General features: G+C 34.1%; 1 protein-coding gene across 1 annotated transcript in view; it reads left to right on the plus strand.

The window, feature by feature from the left end:
- ADAMTS3 (ADAM metallopeptidase with thrombospondin type 1 motif 3) overlaps positions 1-24,698 on the plus strand; it is a 273,293-nt gene that overhangs the window by 191,834 nt on the left and 56,761 nt on the right. The window contains exon 5 of the mRNA XM_012551960.3: positions 10,190-10,389. Within this exon, the coding sequence (XP_012407414.1) occupies positions 10,190-10,389 (200 nt within the window). The remainder of the gene's footprint in view (positions 1-10,189; positions 10,390-24,698) is intronic.

Here is a 24,698-nt window from a genome sequence, read left to right on the forward strand (position 1 = left end):
TTTTAAACCTTCTTTATTGATTCCTTATCCCATTTTTCATAGAAGCTTCTCTTCTTCTCTTTTAAGTCTCCCACAGTTCCTCCCCAAACATTTCAGCTGAAGACCTCACCTCTTATTTTATTGGGAAAATTGAGGTCATTCAGTGTGAAGTTCTTTTCCCTTTATCTTTTTATAAAATCTTTTATTATTATCTCCTACTCTTTTCCTCTGATTGAGGTAACCCTTCTTGCCAATGACAAGTCCAAGGATTCTTCAGTGCCTTTGATCTCTTCCGGTTTTCTTCAGCAGAATGACCTCTAAATGCTTCCCTCTTTCTAAAATTCAGTCTTTCCCTCTCTATGGACTCTTTTCCAACTGTTTCAGGAATGCTCATTCCTCTGTTTCTCTCTCTCTCTCTCTCTCTCTCTCTCTCTCTCTCTCTCTCTCTCTCTCTCTCACACACACACACACACACACACACACACACACACACACAGATGCTAGTATCTCCTGAAGCCATCATCTTAAAATTTCTGCTTCCTTTCTCAGCCAAATTCCATTTCTCAATGTTACCAGTGATCTTTTAATTGTTTACACTGATCGTCTTTTTCTTCCTTCTTTTAGTTCATTTAGTTCATTTGCCACTATTTACCATCTTCCCTCATTTGCCACTGCCAATCATCTTCTCTTTCTAGCAATCTTTTCCTCTCTGGGTTTATATGGTATTCCTATCTTTTGGTTCTCCATCTACCAAAGCATTTCTAGTCAATCTCTTTTACTGGATCATTATCTACTTCATGGCATATCCAAAACTCTGTCAATGTCTCCTTTTCCTTCTTAACTCTCATGGGGCTCTTCTCAACCCTCATGAATTTAGTTGTCAGCAGCCATCTAGAGCAGGGGTCAAAAATTTTCACAGTTATAGGGGCCCTATCTGGTTTAATTCCTGGTTTTGTATGGCACATGAGCTAAGAATGTTTTTAATATAAAATTATTCTTAGTTTTCAGGCCATACAAAAATAGGCAACATCCAGATTTGGCTAGTAGGCCATAGTTTTTTGTTTTGCTTTATTTTTGCCAGCCTCTGATCTAGAGCATGTGACAGCAGAAAGAAATCTCCACTAATATGTAACCAACAAGTGGTTGTTATACTCGTATGTAATTTCTGATTGGATATATTCAAGGCTGGGAAACTTACTACTTATCAAAAAATCTCAGTCTATTTTTGTACAGTCAGTTAGCATTTTATTTTCTGGTATAAACCCTAAATTTTTCCTTTTATAATTTATACCCATTGCTCCTGATTCTTCCTTCTGGAGACAAACAGAACAAATCTAATTCTTCCTCCATAGGCCAGTCCTGTATATATTTTTATACAGCTGTCATGTCCTGGACTATTTTCTTCATCCACTTTTCATATAATATGGATCCAAGGCTCTTTTATAATTTGCTTACCTTCCTATAAACCTACTTTATCTCCTGTGTCTATTGTTTTCTTTTTTCCTAAGTACCCAATCTTGAACTCTGACCATTTGACCATGGGTACTTCTTAAGCTAGAAATGAATGTCATACTTCAGATGAGTTCTGATAAAGGCCAAGGGCAAAGGGATCTATCTTCTCAGAGAATATATATTTCAAAGGTTTAGGTCTTACTTCATGTCCATTTATTTCATCTACCAAATGAGTAGTTGAACAAAAGCATCTTCTATTAGATCTTTCAAGAAACAAGCAGTGGAAATTGACAGCTGAAAAATCTAAGTGAATTTTTCTTTTTACAAAATCACTTTTAAACTTTAACAGAATTTTCACATACATTTAATGCTGAATTTGAATAATATTTTATTGCTTGTTGGGCCAGAACAGAAGAAGAGACACCCAGAGGCAATGACCCAGATGAACATAAGGACTTTAGCAGAAATGGATAAATTTACAAGTTGAAACTTTCCATTTAGAAACAGTTTCATATGTTTTTAAATTTAAGTAAAAGTATAACATCACATCTAAATAGAACTCTTGGAAAAGAAGAAATTGTTCTTTTGCTGTTGATGGCAGAAGGAAGAAAAATGATTAAGTGGAATTATTAAATGATTATGGAGAAAGTAATAAAAAAGAGAATCATAGCAAAAAAAAAAAATGGAAAATTACTTGTATAGAGCCAAGTAAGGGGATAGGCAGTGAGTAGTGGGTTGGGGTAGGAAGTCATAGATGACAAAGATGAATAGAAAAGATTGAGGACAGTTCTAAAATCTGGACTTAGAATTAACAAATTCTTACTATAAAAATAAAGACTTCAAAATGTGTAAAAATATTTTTTCACATGCAAAATAATGTAGTCTTCCCCAACAAGAATTACATACATTACCCTAGTCAGGAACATTGAAAGCAGAAGGAAACACATTTATTTCAGAACCAGGACTGTAAGGGAAGAGAAGTTATGGAAAGTTATATTCATTCATGGTAATGGGTTTTTTAAAAATTGAAACAGTTACTTAAGTTCAATTTCAGAATTGACATCATAAGTTGGCCAGAATAGTTTTCTTTGAACTAATATGATGGAATTTCCCAGTTGGTAAAGAATTCATCAGCTTTATGACCCTAGAAGAATAGTTAATTCTCCATATTCTTCACCAAATACCACCTGCGGCAATATAATTATTACATTTTTAATAGGATACTTTAATCATTTAAAAATTAATGTGCTATTTTAATAAAACTAACATTCAATTCAATTCAAATAACATAATTGTATTTTACCTTTTAGGTTGCTAAGAGATGGAATTGATTGACCAATACTCCCTTTTTGGGGGGTTGGTTCTATGCAACACAGTAGGGAATCTCTTACATCACAAAATTTGGTTTCAAATGCAGCCTCAGATCCTACATAATCAATTAATTTCTTTTCAGTCAATAAACATTTATTAATATTTGAATTCAATAATTGAATTTCTAATTCAATTTCTTTCAGTCAATAAGCATTTATTAAGCATTTGTTGTGTGTCAGGCACTTTTCTAAGAGTTGGAAATATAAGTACAAGCAAAAAGATAGTTCCTGATCTCAAGAGGCTTGCATTCTAATAGGGGAAGACAATACCTAAAAGGAACTAAAGGGTTGGAAGAGAAAGAGAAAGAGACATAATAGAGGAAGCCTAGAGAGATAGAAGTGGAGATATTTTTTCCTAAAAATGCAGGCTCTGGGAGAAACTAACCAATTAGATCCTCTGGAATGGAGGGTACTTCCAATGTCAGATGGTCAGGGCAAGAGGGAATTTCTAGTGACAGGAGGCTGCTATGGTATAGTGGAGAAAGTTATAAGAGTCAGGAGTAGATCCTTCCTTTCTTCCTTCCTTCCTTCCTTCCTTCCTTCCTTCCTTCCTTCCTTCCTTTCCTTCCTTCCTTCCTTCCTTCCTTCCTTCCTTCCTTCCTTCCTTCCTTCCTTCCTTCCTTCCTCTATATATATATATATATGGAGGGATTGCTAGTCTTCTTCCTATTCTAATCATGTGTCTCTTTAATGATTTCCTTTATATCCCTTTTCCTGTACAGTTTGTTGTTGGAGATTATGTTGTAGTTTAGTGACATCAATCATGAATCTTTACATTGCCATTTGGGTGTCCTTACAATTTTAATTCTTTGGAGAGGGTATTTTATGATTCTCTACAATATAACACCACTATAGGAATTATTTTGGTAAAAACATGAGCTTTTTTTTCCAAAAAACCTTGGAAACATTAAAAGAATTGCACACTTTCCAGTTGCAATCCAGATTCCTCTCTTCCAAATATTCCATTCTAGGCTCAGTTTACCCTACCCTCATACATAAAAGCACTCCTTTAAAATAATAATTAATGTCATAGAAAATAAATCCATACATGTTAAATACACATTCACACATACATATACATGCATTTGTGTGCATGTGTGTGTAAAATTTCACACCTCAATTTCATTAAAAAATATATTTGAAAAATGTAAAAATATATTTTAAGACCAGGCTTATGGAGTCTTATCATTGCATTAAGAGTCCTGACTTTTTCCCCCTTAAGAATGTTTTCCTTAATATCTCTGTTGTCATTGTATAGATAGGTCTCTTGGTTCAGCTGAGTTTATTCTTCATCAATTTACATAAGTATTCACAGGTGTCTGTGAATCTGTCTCTCACCATGTATTACAAATCAACAATATTCATTTACATAGACCTAGCATAGTAGTGGTGAAATGGACAATCTTGTTTATCCCTAATTTTATTGGAAAGACTTTTAGTATTCCTCCATTACAGATAATGTCAGTTCTTGGTTTTAAGAAGATACTATGTATTATGTTAGAGAAATATCCATTTGTTACTAAGTTTTAAATAGAAATTGATATTTTATTTTGTTAAATTTTTTCATCTCTTGATATATTTATGATGTTTGTTGTTTTTATTAATAGTGCCTCTTTTACAGTCATAATTTTTTGAATATTAACCCAAGTCATATTACTGCTATGAATCCAACTTATGTTGGACTCCAACCTAATATATATAGTTGGCCCATTTATTTTCTCAAGAGCTTTAATTTCATTGTTTAACTTGTGTCATTTCCTCTAGCAACTCTTATAGTCTTTATGGACAAACTTCTTTTATCTGGAGCTCTACTTATACTTAATGACAAGACAGCTACTCTGGGCTCATTTCTTGGGCTTTTCTGAACTATAGTATTTCTTCATTGTTTTTTGGCATTTACTTCTTTTTATTTATGTCTTCAGCCCAAGTTCTAAACCCAGGGCTTAGCACAGTGTCTGGCACATAGTGGATACTTAATGAATGGTTATTGAATTGGATTGATTTGGAAGTTATTGGGCTAGGATTTTGTGCCAGAGGCAGACTCTTCCCCAAAATGAATTCAAGGGCTAGAGTGTGGTCAGACCTTATTTGGTGATATTCCTGTGGTGGTATAGATTCTATTGCCTTACTACAATTCTGGGTGAATATCTGGAACTAGGCTCATCCCTCTGTTTGAAGTGGCTTCTGTTTCTTTCTTCTACTAGGCTAATGTAGCTGCTGGCCCCGACTCTCTCTCTAGCTCTTATTCTGACACATCCTCAAAATGGGAATTGCCTCCAACTGCATCTCCCTTCTTCTGATAAGCTTGGCAGATGAATAGATCCTGTCTGCTACTGTAGTTATAACAGGAGCCTTTTGGAGGTCTTTAAACCCATGATATTGCCTGTCCTTGTACCCCTGGGCAATGGTTTACTAGGGTCTGGCTTTGTCCCTTGCAGGAGTACTCCAAGTCAGGGCCAAGATCCCATCAGCTCTAGATCCCATGTACTAGAATTCTCACTATTTTCCATTCCCATACTTCTCCAAGTGCCCTGATATACCATCTGGCCCAGTTTTTTTGTGCAAAACTGCTCTGAATGACAAAACTTACTGTTATCATTGACAATTCACTTATTTAGATCTCCTATAACTATTGATTCACTTCAGCTTAATTGTCCCCAAGGTTGGGAAATGTGAGCTGATAAAGTAATTTCTTTACTTTAAAAAGAAAGACAAAATTATGTGAGAGGTTTGTATACGTATGTGTGTGTATGTGCATGCACAAACGTGCATTTGTTTTTCACATTAGTTTGATAGCAACTTTAAAAATAAGATTAAAGTTGCTAATATTTCTCAAATCTGTACCAGTCTTTACTTAGATCATAGTAGTGAATCTGTTGACTTTCAGTTTGTTATCAAAGAAAGTCTCCATCGATTGTTTCTTAGATCTCTTTAACATATAAATATAAATTGATTTTGATTTATTTAATTTGCCAAAAGGCAATCTTTATTTTGAGACATGAGAGGCTCTCACAATGAGCACATTCTGGGATCTTATCTTCCCCGTTGAGAGACAATAGAGCATGGGAAAACAATGAGGTTTTATCTGTACCATATGATTTGATCCTCACAATAATACTGTGAGTTATTGTTATACTATTTATCTGTACTATAATTATTATGCTATATTATTATCTGTATTTTATAGATGAGAAAATGGCAGCTGAAAAGAGATAAATAACTTAGAGGGTCACATAGCTAACAAGTTTCTGAGGCAGGATTTGAACTCTGGTCTTCCTCCCTGCAGGTGGAGTGCTCTACCCACAATGCCACCTGATTGCTTTGCTGGTAGAAAGACTAATTTGGAATCTGAGCACCAAGCCTTGCAATTGCTATGTTTGCCTGTGTTACTTTAGCAAGTCTCTTCCTATTTCTAGGTCTATTTTCTTCTCATTAAAATGAGTCGGTTGGATCAGATTATCGTTAAGCCCTCTTCTGGCTCTGAAGCCAGCAAACTACAGTAAAATGAGTAGATTGTACTGAAAGGATCCAATTATGGCTAAACTTATTTCATGATGTGTCAAGGTTGCCTGCTATAAATAGCAATGTCAATATGGGCAAAGGGCTGGAAACTAGAATGCCATTTTTCTCCAAAATGTTTGACATTTCGCATTAGAAGTCATATAAAAGGAAAATTGTATGGTATGAGGAAAATATGTACTTGGGGAGTCTTGGTGGAGAAAAGGCAACACTTGGAAAGAAAAATTTTCCTTCTCATTTCCTCAGCTGTCTCATTCATAGAAAGGGGATTCTCCTCTCTTCCCAATCAGAATTCTTCCTTATTTAAGAAGAAATGGAAAGTCTAATCCAAAGCAATGGTACTATACAGAACAAAAATGCTATCTTTCTGAAGCCATACTTCCCCTTATTCCATTCATGCAGATGCTGTTGTATGATGACATTTCCAATGTGTTTCCTTTGGATGTCATAGGTGACAGCTCTTCCAGGCAGAAGTATTTTTAGAATTGGAATCTCATGTATGAGTTTCCCACTTGTATGTGAGGTACAACCATGTGCCACATTCTGAAGTCTGAAAAGATTTGAGGGTCAAATGTAAAACTGTAGGGGTAACTTCTTGCTGTTTGATATGGTTGGAGATGGGAGTCATTTGTGTATTGTTGAACCACTGTGATTCCTCAGTATAGTGAGAATTCTTATTTAATAAGCCAACAGGTGGGTTCAAGTCAAGATGAATTATAATGCAAATTTTAAATCTGAGTGGTCATATTCAGGTCTTATAACTATATTTGGAGTGGGCGTTTCCATATATTTTTCTGAACTGGGGAAGCTTTGAGTAGGGTTTGAAATTCTGCCATTTCAAATCCTGTGGAGTTGGTTGGGACTATGTCTACATTCATTTTGGCCAAGACACAATTTTAAAAACAAAGTTTCCCCAACATTACCAAAACCCCAAAGATGGAAGGAAAATGCCCATTTATTAGTGTCACTAGACATTGATTTAAGTGACTTCCAGAGTCAGTAGATTATTAAATGTGGCTTTTTAAAGGCATGAGTTAAAATGTGGCATCTTTAGGAAATCAAGGTAATTTATAATTATTATATGTTTCCATATTAAAATATTTTGCACATGGATGAATATAGCCTAAAATTTTAAACTGATTATAATCAATCAATCAGCCTTTTATTAAAAGGTTCGGTATGTGTCTGATACTATGCTAGATATAATATTTTAGAATTTTCCTTAAGAATTTAAATTACATATTTCATTTTTCATTTATCTTTATATTATATATTATCAAATATTTTATGATATATTTATACATAAATATATTTAAAATGAAATATGCTGTATAATAATATATAATTTATTATTATTAAATTTATAAATAGATTGGGAGAGAGGTAAAACATAGAGAATGAATATTTATCTGTTTATATATCTATCCATCCATCCATATGTGTATGTATGTATTTTTCTATGTATCTATGTATCTGTGTATCTGTGCATGTTTCTATGTATCTGTCTATCTATCTATCTATTGGGTCTCTATTTCTCCCAAATAGGAAAGAGGAGAGAAAAAGTTATGTGTCCTTAACCCACTCTCATCAGCATCAGAGCTTTGACCTACTCGGTTTCTGACCTCAACTGGTTCAGCTCTTTTTAGGCAACCTGCTCCAGAGCTCACTATATTAATGCTGAACTTAGTACAGACACTTGATGGCCTTAGCACACTACAGCTCAGAACTACCACAATTGGCCCAAGATAATATTTTTAAAGCACTTTGTAAACTTCAAAACATTGTATAAATAGCATAATGATAATAATTATAATGCTATAATAATAATATATGTCATTATATAATGTTAATTTTATATACAATACATTGTATTATATAACATGTAATGTATAATATTATATATAAAAAAATTTATATTACACATAATTATGATAGATTATTATATCTCATTGCTGTGTTACACCAGAATCCCTCCTTCCTTTTCTTGGGATAATTCTTTGGAAGAAATATTTCAGTTTAGATAATAGGAAATATATACATATGAAATAATAATATGAACTATAATATATGACAGATTATTGGTTATTTAAGGTTACCTAGTAAAATTAATTTTTCAGATCATTATCATTCATCCATATTTTCATATTACCCTTATAGTAGATATTTTCTTCTTTTTCCACTTTTTTGTTTTTTTATTAATTTAATATAATTTTTGGCTTTTATTTTTATTTTTTTCCAAATTTATTTTATTTGAAGAAACAGAAACAAAAAGCAAAACAGAAAAGCAATACAAAACAAAAGAGAACATTATCATGTACTCAGCAGAACACCAGGGAAATTTCAAAATATATAATAACAAATACCAATTGAAGACAGTATATATATTAGTAGAAGAAATTATATTGGTGAATGTCTTTTTTTTTACTTCATTGTAAATTGTTCTCTTGTTCTATGCTGCACACCCTATCTACTTTATTCTTTTTCCTCCCTTTTGTCCCCACCACTTCCCAAGCAGGCTATAGTTTTAAAAGGATATATTTTTATATACATATATAGATATATACATACACATACATACACATACAGATAGACATACACTTATCTCCCTTTCCCCCCATTATCCCCAAGCAAAGTATCATTAAGAAAAGATATATTTGTGCATAGATATGTATATATACTTACACAGACTCATACAAACATATTCCACATACACACATCTTTCCTATCCCTGCTGATTCTTTCATTAAATTTTGCTCCATAACTTGACATACTATTATTTAATCTCCCTCCACCCCGGGATCCCTCCCTTGTCTTCTTCCTTCACCTTTGCTTCCCCATCCACCTATCCCACTCCCCTTATTTCTTTATAGAGTTTGGAGACTGGTATACCCTTTATGTTTTATATATATATTTATATGTAGTGTTGCTTATTGAACCCATTCCCGAGGTGAGTAGGTTTTCAGAACTACTAGTTCTCCTCCCTCTCTCTAATGCCTTTGTGTCTATTCTTCCTCTGCACCTCATTTGTATAACATAATTACTATTTTTACCTTTACTCTGCCAGATGTAAATCCTGAACATAAAGCATACATTTTCTATGTAGAAAAAAAAAAACAATTTGTCCACGTTTTAACATTTGTTCATTTTGAGTTCCTTAAAATTGATTTTTGATATTAGCTCATAACTATGTGTTAAATTTTCTGTTAAATTCTGGTTTGATTGATAGAAAGTCCTGAAAATCTGCAAGTTCATTGAATGTCCATTTTTTTTTTCACTGAAAATTATAGATGATTTTGCTGGATATGATTTTTTTGGCTGCTGGCCTAGTTCTTTTGCTTTTCTGTTGATATGATTCCAAGACCTGTGGTATTCCCAATCAGCCAAGCTTCACTCTGTCTTCCCAGACTCAACCTTCTCCCCACCCCCCTCTACAAACAGTCTGGGAGGTGAAAGTCTTTGTGATTCCTGTGAAGTAAACCCAGAGATGTTTGCAATTCACATAATTAATCCTGGCCCAGGGTCTTTCTTCAGATCTTGTCTTGTTGAAGCTGGAGGACCCTGGTCCTGCCCCAAGTATCCTAGTTTTTCTGAAGTCTGTTTTTGCCCTGAGGTGTAAATTTGTTCTATTTGTGGGGGAAATTGGGAGAGCTTGAAATTTACCAACCTACTCTACAGTGTTCCCAGAATCTTCCTTTAGGTAGATATATTCAACCTGTATTGGGTTCATTCACAGATACTGTGAATGAAGTTCTAAGGAACTTATGAAAAGGTATTATTTTTTTAAAAATAATGTTCTTTGAAAAAAGAAAAAACAAAAGTCATTATAGGTAAGTCTAAATACTTAAAATTTTTATTACTTTTTTCAATAGGACCTGAGTGGGAGGGCCTCGATGACCTCAGTACCAGTTACAATTACTTTGAACAACAGCTGAATGAGACAATGAGAAGAAGAAGGCATGCCGGGGATAATGATCACAACATTGAAGTGCTCTTAGGTGTGGATGATTCTGTAGTCCGCTTCCATGGCAAAGAACATGTGCAAAACTACCTCCTCACCCTCATGAACATCGTGAGTATCCATTCCTTTCCACCTTCATTCTGGATTTTAAAATTTGTCCTCTCATTGTCTTTGACCTCAACCCCCTTGTTGACTCTGTGTAAATGTGTGCATTTCATTGAAATCTGAGGATTTGAAGCCTGGGCATAGTAAAATTAAGTAAGATAAGAAGCAAGAAAAATTTTAACAGGTTTTTCATCAGTGAGGGTTTGAAAATAGATGATATTTTTTTCAATGGCACAAAAGGCTATGTCTGAATTCAAAAGGAAGTTTCTCAAATCAGGGCAGGAAATGGGATTTTTAGTTCATTCAGATGAAGAGCCACAACCTACTGAATTTTTTTCTATCTGCCATGATTGTTAGTTTAAATGATAAAATTATTCTTCCTCCTCCAATATTTGCTTGATGAAATTTGATGACAGTTGAGGAAAAGGTACAATATTTGATGAGGTTGATGATGCTAAAAGTTAGTATTTGTAATGCTCTTTAAGGTTTGAAAAGTTCTTTACATATGTTGTCTCATTCAATCCTTTGGAGGGAGTTCCTTTTATTACCTCATTTTACAAATAAGGAAACAGGCTCAGAGAATTAAATTTAGGTTCACATAGTTGATAAGTAAGTAAGGCAGGATTTGAACTAGTGTCCAATGGTCTAATTGCCAAGTCCAATGCCTTTTTTTACCTCAGCCTTTCTTCTTGACTTCTATGAAGCTTCTGACCTTCTCTATTCCTCCATCAGTGGTTCATCACTTGTAGTCTCCAAAGGGTTCATGAATAGTTTTCAAGGAGTCCATAAACTCAAATGGGAAAAAAAAATTATATCTTAATTTTCACTCTTTTGTATACCATTGTAATCTTTTTATTTTATTTTGTTCTCTTAAATGTAGAATTAAGGTTAGTGTTAGTGTTAAATATAGAGTTTTAGGATTAGAATTTCAGGTTAAGTTAGGGTTTAAAGTTAGACTTTGGGTTAAATTTAGAGTTCAGGGCTAGAGTTAAGGGTTAGGTTTAGAGTTATTTTGAAGAGGGACCCATAGGCTTCACCAGATCATGGGGATTGAATACAGGAAGAAAATAGGAATTTCTAGCTAGATGCTCTCTTCTTGCTGGGTTGTGGTGACATTGATCTCTGCAGGTTTTTCTTCAACTTATATGGCTTCTCTTTGGCTTATCTTATTCATATCTCACTTAGTGACTGGGGATACTCCTGGGATCTTTGTATTCTCTCTCCCCATCCCTCTTGGGGATCCTATGGATTCACTGAACCTTTCTATACAGATGACTCCCATATTTCTATCTCTAGCCCACGACTAGTCTCAACTCTAGCTCCCCCTTTTTTTTTTTTTAATATTTCAAATTGGACGTCCCCCATATCTCCAAGTAAACATATTCAAAACAGCACTCATCCCTCTCCTCTTCCCAGTTTTACTCTTTCTATCCTTTCAGTTTTTCTAAATTAATTATCTCAAAATCACCATAAGGTATTGTGAATGTTGAGCACTGGAACTGGAGTTAGGAAGACCTTTTTTGAGACCTGCTTTGGACACTTACTAGCTATGTCACCATTGGTACATCCCTTAACTTCTCTGGGCCTCAGTTTTTCCTTCTCTATAATTAGATGGCTATACTCAGTGACTGTTGAGGTCTTTTCTAGCTTTAAATCTATGATCCAATGACTCTTGTTCCTTAGTCCATGGAATCATATCCAATCAATTGCTAAGGTTTGTTGATTGTATCTTCACAACCTCTCTCCTATCTTCCCCTTCTCTTTGATGCTATTATAATAACGACTTACTTAATTTGCTTACCTCTAGATTCTCCCCTCTCAGATCCAGCCTCCAGATATTCAAAGTGAAATGCTTAAAACCAAGTCTAATTAGATCAGTTCCCTGCTTTAAAAATTCTGGTACTTTTCAATAGCCTTTAAGTTAAATTAACAGATTCTTTCATTTAGCATTAAAAAGTCCTTTACAATCTAGTTCAGGCTTATTTTTTCCCAACTTTATTCTTTATTATTTTCCTTTTTATTTTCTTAGTTTCTAGGTAAACCATCTTATTTGCTGTTTCTTGTTTATTTCCCATGTTCATGCCTTTGATCAGGCTGTTCCCAATGCTGGAATATATATTCTTAGCTCTCTTCAAAGCTCAACTTTATTACCACCTTCTTCTACATGAACCGTTGCTAATTTCCCCCATGGTATGAATTGTACCTGTTTCGAAATGGCAGTTAATGAGGTAGTGGAGACCCTCATTGGAGAGAATCACCAGGTGGCCATGCAAATGTATCTTCTACAGGTGAGATCACATCCAGGCTTCCACTACAACTAGAGCTTCTTCCTCATCCTTTCTCATTTACCCCTTTCACTCTTTATTCATTCCCTTTCTTTGGCAGCCTCACCCGTTCCTTATATCTTGAGATTTTGCTACCCTATCAAAAGCATTGGGCCATTTACCCATTTTGCTTCTGAAGTACAAGAGATTTGACCCACAGAGGGAAATTGTGTAGATGTTATATCTGAGCTCAATACTTTTCTGAATTCCTGACCTAAGTTAAGTGGTTGTCATAGCAATTGTGGAAGTAGAAAAAAGGTTGGGTTTTATAACTCCTGAACTTTAATAGTTGTTTTAGTTTTAGTCAGGTAATAAAACATGAAAAAAGTATTAGTACTTATTATAATAACTTAATTTGTGTAAATATAACTCTTTACAAATATTTACCTGACACATAAAAAGGGAAATTATTGTAATGTAAAATTTGTATAGATGATTATTACCATATATAGTAAAGTCCTGGTAGGAGTCAAGCAGCTTTCATTCCTCCCTATGGGAAGATAATCATTCACAGTATGGTAGTGATAGGAGCACAGTGAAAACAGGTGTGCAATTAGAATGGTCAATTATTGGCACCTTCTGTTACTATATATGGAAATCTATTGGCAGTGTGCTTGTGCTGACAAAACACTGAGGAACATACTGGCACTTTTGAAAATTAAAAGGGACATCTGGATTCTACCACAAAGAAGAGAAGACGCCAGGTTAGATTTAGTTAAGACTTGGGGGTTGCTTTAGAATTCCAGTTCTTAGGTCTACAAGACCACTTGAGTTAAAAAGTAAATACAGAAGGTTACAATTATTAGCCTGGGAGGTCCATGAGAACATGAATTTCTGAACTTAAGATCTTCCCCAGCACCAATCCAGACTTAGACATTTTTATCAAAGTGATTTAATGATTTGAATGGCAGAGAACTTCTTTAGAATGGATTCTAGATGCTACTTCAGGCAGAGGCCATACAGTCTTTAATTACTCTAGAAATAAAGAATAATTCAAAATATAAGGATAGTTTAGCTGCATACCTAGCCTCCATTTGTATTTGGGTAACAGTAACATGCAAACTGGATGAGTTTCCTAGATAACCCTTGAGATGCTGTAGGAGTCCTATATGTCCTTGGGAAGCAGTCCCTTTCTCATCTGTAAAATGAAGAGATTGGACTTTGTGACCTCTCAGGTCCCTTCTAATTCAAACTTCATAATATCTGCTAGGCAAATTGCATTTAGTAAGCACCTCTAAGCTCTGTGTCTGCTAAGACAAAAATCATCCATGCTTACCCCCAACATTGGATTCCATTTGGGATCTGTATTACAGTGCTGGTATTAGCTTCCATGTTTACAGCCAATGGCATCTAGGATGTCCTTAAAGCCACAGGTAGCTCTTGGGTTTTGCCCACCATTCGCCATCTTCCTCCTCTCAGTCTTGTTCTAGAGTGGGTCTAGAAGAGGAAGCGTTTGAACCTTAATGGGAAAAGGAGAAACCAACATCCTCTTCACTCTTTTCACCTTGGTCAAGGTTCAGTCCTCTCAAGCAGTCCAGTGTCCACCAAAAAATGGGCTCAAACCTTATCACCCCTTCTCCTTCGTGGGGTTTGGGTCAGACAAGGTATTGGGAAATAGCTATAGTCAAAGACCTCACTCCTAGGGAGAAGGGATTCCTCAGCACACAAATCTTGATTTGCTTTTTCTAAATCATTATTTTTCCTCTGGGCCCAGGGAAGGAATAACAAGAATTCGAAAGCTGAGGCCAAATAAAGCTAAAGTCCAAACTTTAGATAGTATCTGCATCATGGAAAAGCAATAAACAAATTCATGGTTCAGTGAATCATCATTGTATTGAACTGTCTGTTTGGAAGGATAAGCATTTGCGAGGGAAAGCCAAATATTATGATTTGATTACAGTTGTTCGTTCTGAGAAAAGTTAGCAAAGCCTTTCCTGTGAAACTGAATATACTTGTGGAAATTCAAACACGTTTTCATTTACTTCTGGAATGCTAAAAAAACTTTTTTTTTTTTTTACCTGAAACCCATGATTTGCCTTATAGCAAAAGTATAAACAGTACCCTAATAATTTTCTAACTGTTCTTGGTTATTGTGGGAATTACTTGTTAGTTATTAGAATTTATTCTAATAGTTATAGTTATAGAATTAGCTAAAGTGCATACCCATGTTTTCATGAATGGATTTCTTATTCTCTCTGCTGAATCCCTGTGGATATTATTTAAATGCAAAATGCATTTCCTTTTTCATTCAGTCTGCTTCTAAGTTTTCTGTTGCCAACCAACAATCAATAAATCAAATAGCATTGATTAAGCATGCAATATATGTTAAGCTCTGTTAGGTTCCTGTACTGAACATTCCTTTGCCTTAGAAAGTTTGAATTCTGAATGATCATGAAAAAAATCAGATATAACTAAAAATTAATTTTTATTATCTAATGTATTTCACCCTGCAAGGTTCATTTCAAATGCTACTTTCTCTCTCTTTTTTACTCTTTTTTAAAAATAGTAATTTATTTTTCCAAATATATGCAAAAATGGTTTTCAACATTCACCTTTGCAAAACCTTGTGTACCAGATTTTTTCTCTCTCTCTTCTCCCACCCCCTCTCTCCAAGACAGGAAGCAATCTGATATAGGTTCTTAAAACATATTTCCATAATCTTCATGTGCAAGAAAAATCAGATCAAAAAGAAAAAAAATGAGAAAGGAAAAAACAAACAACAAAGGGTGAAAATACTATGCTAATACTATGACCCCCCACATTCAAGTCTCCCCATTGACATTGAATGTATATGAAGTGGCTTAACTTCTAGTGTCCCAATTAGCTCTCTGAGACTTAAGTTATCAAATAAGCCTTGATATGCAATGATAGAGTAAATGTCTTCATTAAGAATTCTCTTCCAGCTATCCTCCTCCACACAAAGAACTGATGGAGTCTGATTGCAGATCGAAGCATAGTTTAGTTTTTTTTTTTAACTTTTGTTTTTCTTGGGGTGTTTTTTTGCCTGTGTTTTCTTTCACAACATGACTAATATGGAAATATGTTTTACATGACTACACATGTATAAGCTATATCAAATTTCTTGCCCTCTCAATGAGGGAGAAGGGGAAAGTGAGAGAGAGAAAGAATGTGAAATTAGAATTTTAAAAAATGAATGTTAAAAATTATTTTATATGTGATGGGAAAAACAAAATATTAATGTAATATAAAAGTTTTCTGACAAATAAATCACAGATTTGGTTCAGAAATTTTAAGGCTGATTAATTTTTTAAAAAAAATTTAATGTTGTTCTTTCTCTACCAGTTTTTCAGGAAACATTAGGTGCAAATATATCATAGACTTAGCCATAGCAATGCAAAGTTTGCTTGTTTTCTAGTTTTGAGGATAAAGGTCTTAAATTTGTCATTCTCCCAATAACTTTCTTGATGTTGAAAGACATTGGAAGTTATCATTTTGTACTCATGTTTGTATTGGTCTAGAGTATGGGGATTTTTATCCTTTTGTTATCATTAATTTGAAGCTGTAGTAAGTACAGTTTCTACACCTTAATAAAACATCTCAACAAACAGGCTACATCAAGTTGAGGGTAATTGATAGACCTCAAGTCTGTTGTTGAGTTAAAGGGATGTCTATCCCAAACATGGGAAGACCTTCCCCCAGCAGGATAAGTGAATGAGAACAATTTGTTCCAACAACCATGAAGGTGGTTGAAGCAGGCATTATAGAGTTCTGAGAGCCTGATCAGACATCAAAAACACCAAATTCCTCTACTACATCTTGGGCCATCACTAATCATCTTGACTTTTGGGCTGCCATTGGAAGAAGAGTTGACTCTGTGTAGCTCTGCCTCACTTAAATCCAAAGCACACATTAATTGAAATATCATTGTGATGTCATTAGTTCTCTCTGAAAACAAAGGACAAACAGAACTTTGCAATGGCTATTAAAGTCCACAAAGACCTTTACAGAATAATATCTTACAATACATAAAATAAATACATCAAAATTCGGATATAAAAATGTTTTAAAAACAAGTTCATAATATATTTTTGAATCCTCCCTGACATTCTGCTGGACACATGACAATGTTTTATTTTGGTTTTTATTTTCCTTTTCTGTTATTTTTCAATTTTTATTTTTTTTCTTATTTTGTATTTAGTTCAACAAATATTTTTTTTTTAAAAAAAGACAAAAACATAAAGAAAATAAGTAAAAAAAAAATTTAAAACCAAGTTCATAAATGTTGGTTAAAGTCCCTCATTTATTAGTAATAAATAACATTTAGTGACTAGCTGATAGAATGAATCTTACATTAGTCTTAGAATCCAGAAGATCTTAGTTCAAATCAAGCTTTACCTAACTTCTTTTTGCCTCAGTTTTCCCATGTGTAAAATGAGAATAATAATAGCACCTACTTTAAAAGATTGTCATGAAGATCGGATGTGGTAATATTTGTGAAGCTTAGAGCAATGCCTAGCACATAGTAGGTCCTATATAAATTGTTATTTCTTTCTAATAATAGTAGTAGTAATAGTAGTGGCAGCAGCAGCTGCTAGGAATTATATAGCACTTCAAGGTTTGGCAAGCACTTTACAAATATTATCTCATTTTATCCTTTAGAGTAATTTTCTCACCTGAAATTATTATAGAACTAGAAGAAACCTTAGAAGTCTTCTAGTACAGATGCCTCATTTTTAAAACTGAAGAAACCACTGAGGTCAAAGTAGTTAAATGATTTTTTTCCAAGGTTACATGGGTTATCAGTGACTGTAAGAATTTGAACTCAGATTCCATCTCTAAATTCTATGCTCTTTCCACGCTCCCACTTTTTAATTGTTTTCTTTTTGTTATGTCTACATATTTAATATTTTTCTATGAGAAGCAACTTCTGAGTAACCAATCATAAAGACTACTTTTTGCCCTTTTGAAACTAGTCAGACAAAACAGGTTGCGTTGTCCTGCCAGGGAAATGTCCTGGGAGAAATTGTCCTTTCTGGGAACAAACTTGGAAGGAGTTTTCATTTCAAGGAAAAAAGCCCTTGGAGGAATATTTGATTTGATTTCACTTTCCCCCCACCATCTCTCTCACATCATTGAAGAACTCTTCCAATTTAAGGTCATCTGAAAATTGGATTAATGTTCTGTTTATCCTTCTTTTTTCTTGATATTTAATATGGAACCTGAATTGAACCTTGAGCATTTCAGAGGAAACCTTCCCGTGGTGTAGTGGGTTGATTAAGTAGGCCTTGAATATTCATCTGGATAGTATTTTTTGATGCATATTATGGAGTGTCCTCTATTTCTTTGCTATTTTTATATCATAGGTTCTTCTCTCAAACTTGTGATTTGTTTTCACCCCATCCTCCTTAACAATATAATTAATTGCTTTCTTCTGATTTCTTTTGTTAAAGCATTTTCTTCCCTGGGACAAAACTCTGCCTCCATTCTGTTATTTGTTATTATCAATTTGGAGATGATTTTCAATTTGTGATTCATCTTGTAGTCTTTCTGATTTATCGACTAGTGACCTGAAGGCAGATTATAGAAACGTATTTAATGGAGAATTTCTTTCAATATGTGCTTTCTTCTTCTGCACTCTACATAAGGCTGAACCATTACTGCTTTTTTTAAAGTCCAGGTCTTTTTTCAGTAATGATTTTCTTAGATTTTCTAACCCATGAAGTGAGTGTCAAACTAATCTTTAAGTTGCAAAATTTTTTAAAATAGTTAACATTTAATAGTATTGAATGTTGAAAACTATTTTGCATGTATTTTGAAAATAAAAAGCTATTATTTTAAAAAAATATCCACAGCCACCCCAGTCTTCAGTAACCATCACCTTGATCAGTCAAGATTGAGGCAAGACCCTCCTTTAAAACAAAGATTACAACTCCTTGAAGCATTAGATCATGTTTGCCATTTTTAGCAATAAAATATTTTTAATTAAAAATTATATGTAGCACTTTAAGGTTTACAAAGAGCTTTACAAATATAATTGGGTGGTATGTGCTATTATTATTCCCATTTTAAAGATGAGTAAACTGAGTCAGATAGATTAAGTGATTTGCCCAGGGTCACACAGCCAGTAAACTTCTGAGGTCATATTTGAATTTGAATCTTTCAACTCTAATTACAAGGCTATCTACTTGTGCTACTCTCAAAATGCAGCAGTTGTTGCCTATGGTTTATTAAGCAACATTAAGTCTATTTATTCTGGCATTATACTTTTTATACTTATACTTCACAGTATGAAACCTTCTTTGCTTTCCTATACCCATTCTTTACCACATCTGAACCAGACAACTTATGTTGTGTCATGTGTAATCAGGGTTTCCTCACTTTGATGCTTTTGCTTGTGTTATTCAATAAACTTTTCCTTCCCAATGTCTCTTCTACTTATTGACACTTCAATTCAAATGTCACCTCCTGGAAATCACTTTGGAGAAGGACCAAGTAGCACTTTAAATTTCTTATTCTCTTGATTCTGTGTTGTTTTGAATTACTGGGATTTGGGTGCCATTATTCCCTATTATACTATTAAATTTACTTAGGCTTGTTTTATCAAAAGTTTTGGCTGTCTTTTAGTGCCCAATATAATGTTCTTCTGCCCACAATAAGCACTTGTTAAGTGCTTATTGAATTGAATTGTCTCCTGAGGAATTGAATATATAGAACCAGAGAGCTAGAACTGGAGGCCCCTCTAACAATTTTTTTTTTCTTTTTTGTCAGCTGTCAATATGATGACTATAAAATAGAACGCCAAAGTAGTTTTATTTTTCATTTGTCATTATTAGTGATTGGGAGCATTTTTTGTCTCTAGTTGCTTAGATTTCTTCCTTTGTTAACTACTTGTTCAACTCTATCATTTACACACTGGGGATTGGTTTTTGTTCTTATGTTTATATTGCTTCCTATTTTTCTTAAATTTGGTGCAAAGATGTTCTTCCCTGTCTCCCCCATTGACTGATTCTCATTCTGAACTGCAGTGTTTTTATTTGTTCAAATAATTTTTCAAATTTATGTCCTTAAAATTGCTGATGTTTTCTCCTGTAATCATCTGTATCCCTTATTAGAGAGATCAATAATCTTGATCATTAATGTTTTTCCTTTCACTATCTATCTTTGAATATTTTAACAATTAATGTGATATTTTTATATGTATGTCATGTATCCATGTAGAGGTCATTGTTAACCTATTAACCTAAGCGTCATTTCATCCTGATTGTTTTCCAGCTTTTCTAAGAGTTATTGTTATATAGTGAGTCCCTAATCATAGTCCTTTGTGTTTCTGATTTTATCTAACACTGTGTTACTGTGTTCATTTTTTTCTGTATCATGTGTACCTAAATCTGTTTCATTAATCAGATTTTCTATTTTTAAATCTATCCTCTAATTTCTCCCCCTATGAAAATTAGGTGAATATTATCCTTGAAAAGTATTCAGAACTTTCCTAAGACTTGGTTAAACTCAGAGCATTAAAGGTTTTAAGACTGTTGATATCACTTCCCATTTATCTAAGCACAGAAATATCATTGAGGAGGTGCTCTGATACTTGACTAGTGGATCAAGATGGAAAACTCAAGCCTTTAATTGAATCAGTCCAAAGGATTTTTAATGCCTAACCTTCTTAAACCTTATTAAATCTAAGACATTTTCTTTTGTAAAGTGATTAAAGTGGCCCCCTTTTTTTTCAATATCAAACCTAAATTTAAAGGGGATTGACCTCTTTTTTGTTTTAATTGTATAGTCAATATTTTTAGAACTATATTAATAACAGTGGTGACTGCAAACATCTTTGATTTAGCTGAAAACTTGTTGGTAAAATGTCTAATGTTTCTCCATTATACATTTCATCTGTTCAATTGTTTCAATCATCAGATTCTTTGTATCTCCCTTTGGTGCTTTCTTGGCAAAGATACTGGAGTAGTTTGTCATTTTCTCCTCCCAGCTCATCTTGCAGATGACTAAACTGAGATAAATAGGATTAAGTGACTTGCCTAGGGTCACACAGCTAGTAAGCATCTGAGGTTACATTTGAACTTAGAAAAATTATTCTCTCTGACTGAACACTGTCTGTAAATATTTGCAATGTAAAAATAAAACATCAATAAAACTAAAATGTAAAAAAAACTTTCATTTTTTCTGTGATAAAATTATACTAAAAGCTCCAGAGATTTTCTGTTAAAAAAAGATATAATAATAATTGCATGGTTTATTATTCTTATAAGCCAATATTATGACAGTAATTTAAACTATTCCTTGCAAGGAGTTCACTGATTTACTTTGTCTTTCTAAAAATACTTCTAATATTCTTCATACTCTTTACTCGTTATTATGAATATATAAAATTTGGTTTAAGAAGTAAGAAATATTAACATTAGTAATATTTACAAAATCTGTAGTAATTATTTAAATCCTGGAAGATGCCATTGCACATAATTGGGTAATACTTCAATAATGTCAACATTCATATCTTCTGGCAAAGTAAATAGAACAATGCAGAATTGCACATCAAAACTGTAGATTTAAGGTCTTATTATGCTTCCAAACTTGTTATTCCTGGGAACATCACTCCTAAGATGTGTATGAAGTAATGTGTATATACTTATTAATAATTATTTTATTTTCAATAATGACTCTTTGTTAGCAGGAGACAAGGCTATGAACATTCACTTATATAATGTGACAACATTTACAAGCAAGATTGACTGATTAGAACATGCCAGCTTTTCAACTACATGTTCCTGTCCTCCTTCTAGGAATGTTGACCTTAACCTTAAGCTCCAAGTGTCAGGGTTTTCTGCACTTACTTTCAATCTTATGTGAGTGGATTCTTTCAAATCAGTAATATTTCCATGTTGATTGTTCACCTTTAATTAACATAAAAAACTAGAATATTTTCTCCCATTTCTTGATTAATGTTTCTCTAGATTTAGGAGAAAAATTCAAATTTCCTGAGAAATTCTAGGAAGGTATTCCCAATTGGAAATACTACTTTGAAATTCAAGATAATTATAATACTTAATATGTCAAGAATTCACATCCTCCCTCCAGAAATATGGCAGAGTTGAGCCTCGGTATCACATCTGAAGTTAGTAGGCTAGAAGAAAAAAAAAAAAAAAAAAAAAGAACTTCACCATATTGATCTATTACAATGGTGTAGACACTCAAAATATAAACATAGAAGAAGAGAATGACTCCAAAACACCTATAACAATGCTTGGGGGGAGGGGGGGAGGGACTTAAGTTGGGCAAAAACTCTACTAGTTTTTGAAAAAAAGAGTTAAAAGTGTTTTTAGAAATGAAATGAGGACACTTAAGGGGTATTTTTGAAAAGAAATGAGAGCTATGAAAGAAAGAAAATTTTTTAGAGAAACTTGGGAAGACCTGGATGATGTCAAATGAAGTGAACAAAACCAGGAGAACAATTTATATAATGATAGCAATATGGTGAAGGCAAATGACTTTAAAAGAATTAGGATGTCTTAATGACCTTAAACCTTAGTCCCAGAGGGCTAATGATGCTATCTATTTACCGGATAGAGAGATAAAGGACTCAGAATACAGAATGCAGAGTGCAGAACATTTTTTGGACATGACCGGTGTAAAAATTTATTTGAATTGGCCTTTTATGTGTCTATAATGGGATTTTTTCCTTTATTTCCTAAGAGGGGCGATAGGGTAAGAAGGCAAATTTTAATTGATATATGTGTGTGTGTGTGTATTTATATATGTATGTATATATACACACACATATATATTCAAGTTAACCAATTTTACTACTTATGAATAGACTTGATTAAAGTCTATTTTAGAAAAGAGATTGAAACTAATGACTAAAATGTTGGTTTTGGGTTATGAGTAGTTTTGCCTTATCTCTGTTTCTCTAATAGGATGGATCATGAAAATTAACTATCCTAACAGAATAGAATTGGGATCAACATCACTTCTAGAGCTACTTTAATAATGGATTTCAGTTTCCAAATAGCAGAATGCTAAATGTTTCTGCAGGAAAAAAAGGAGGGAAGGAAGAAAGGAAGGAAAGAAAAAAGAAAGGAAGGAAAGAATGAAGGAGGGAAGAAAAGGAAAGGAGGGAAGAAAAGAAGGAAAGAAAGAAGAAAAGGGGAGGAAGAAAAGGAAGGAAAGAAAGAATAAAAGGAAGGAAAAGAAAGGAAAGGAAAGGAAAAGGAAAAGGGAAGAAAAGAAGAAAAGGAAAGGGATGGAAGGAAAGGAAGTAAGAAGGAAAGAAGGAAAGAAAGGAAGGAAGGAAGGAAAGAAGGAAGAGAGACACAGAGTGAGAGACAGTTAATTAGTTATCTTTGTCTTAGGAAACTAATACGGTTGCTATAAAGATTGTAGAGGGCCTTGGTTTAATCATGCCTCTGCTGTATATGACCTTTGTGACCACAAGCAAGTCATTTGATCATCATAGTGATGGGGTGTGTGTGAAACTGTGTCCCCTTTAATCTGTAAAATAATCACTCTGCCCCTTTGATTCCTGGCCTCCTAAACTCCACAGAGTCTGTGAGAGAGCATATTTCCTAAGCTGGGCTTTTCTAAGGCAAATACCCCCCCCCCCCCCTCCCCCCCCCCCCCCCACACACACACACACATTGATCTTTTGGATAGCCAGATCCCCATTCAAGAAGCCTTCAAAGTGATTTCATTCAATTGTGAGATCTAGATCTGATACTGAGTGGCTTGAAACTCCAAATATCTAGGCCTGAGAGCACTGGCTTTCTTTTCAGTCTTAGCCTCAGATTACTATAAATAACAATTCTAAACTCCACATTTTTGCAGCAGTCCTAAGTAGTATGCTTTGCTCCTTGGCATAGCTGCCTGCCAGGACTCCTGCCCACTGTGAAGAGACTTTCTTCTCCGTGCCAATAAACTTCCTTTTTTGGCACTAATATTTTGGGTTCATGAATTCTTTCTCATTGAACCTGCACCAACCTGAAGGGGATTCTCACTTCAACTCTTTGCACTGCCACTAGAACAGCATCAGTAGGTCTCAATTTTCTCATCTACAAAATGAGCTGGACTAGATAACCTCTAACATTCCTTCCAGTTCTGGCTCTAAAATCATATGATCCTATCATGTAGAGCGCACTTTACAGGCTTTGAAGTGCTATATAAATGCTGTTGTTGTTAAAAGTGCTATTAACATCTTATCCCCGAATAGGGTATGAACTTCTTAAAGGCGGGTTGTTTTGTTGAGTCATTTCAGTCATGTCTTACTCTTCAAGATTCCAGTTGGGGTTTTCTTGGCAAAGATATTGGAGTGATTTGTCCATTCCTTCCCCAACTCATTTAACTGATAAGGCACTGAGGCAAATAAGATCAATGACTTATCCAAGGCCACATGGCTAATACATATATGAGGCCAGCTTTGAACTCACAAAGATGAGGCTTCCGAATTATAGACCCTGTAGTCTATCTACTGTGCCATCTAACTATCTTTAAACTCATATCTTATTTCATCCAAGGTCAGCTTTCTATAATGTCAAGAGAAGAAATCTCTCTTTTTGATGCTATTTGATCACTGGTGATTTACTCTTTCTAAGTCCTGGGATTCCCCCATCCCTATATAGGAGTTAAGAATACCTGAGATCTTCAGTGATAAAGATCAAAGGAAGGTATTACTGTAGTGTGGTTTGCATCTCCCTTCAGCATTGCATTAAAAAAGTCAATTGCTTTTCTCTGACTTCCTCAGCATTTTGCATTCTTGTCTTGCATATTGTAGATCAAATGAAAAAGGAATACTCCTATCCCTAATCAGAGAGAAATTTCTTTGTCTCTTAGTACATTTAACCAGTAAATAATGGTTGAATTGAATTCAAATCTTTGACCATTAGAGTCCTGTTTCTACCAGTAAATGGGTGGGCTTAGGGAAATAATTTATGCTTTTGAAATCTTGCTTTATTTACCAGGAAAATGTGAGGCTTGAGGGGGCTTGTGAGGATTGATATCTCTATGGTCTTTTATGTCAAT

Source organism: Sarcophilus harrisii, chromosome 6, assembly GCF_902635505.1.
Source record: "Sarcophilus harrisii chromosome 6, mSarHar1.11, whole genome shotgun sequence".
Taxonomy (NCBI): domain Eukaryota; kingdom Metazoa; phylum Chordata; class Mammalia; order Dasyuromorphia; family Dasyuridae; genus Sarcophilus; species Sarcophilus harrisii.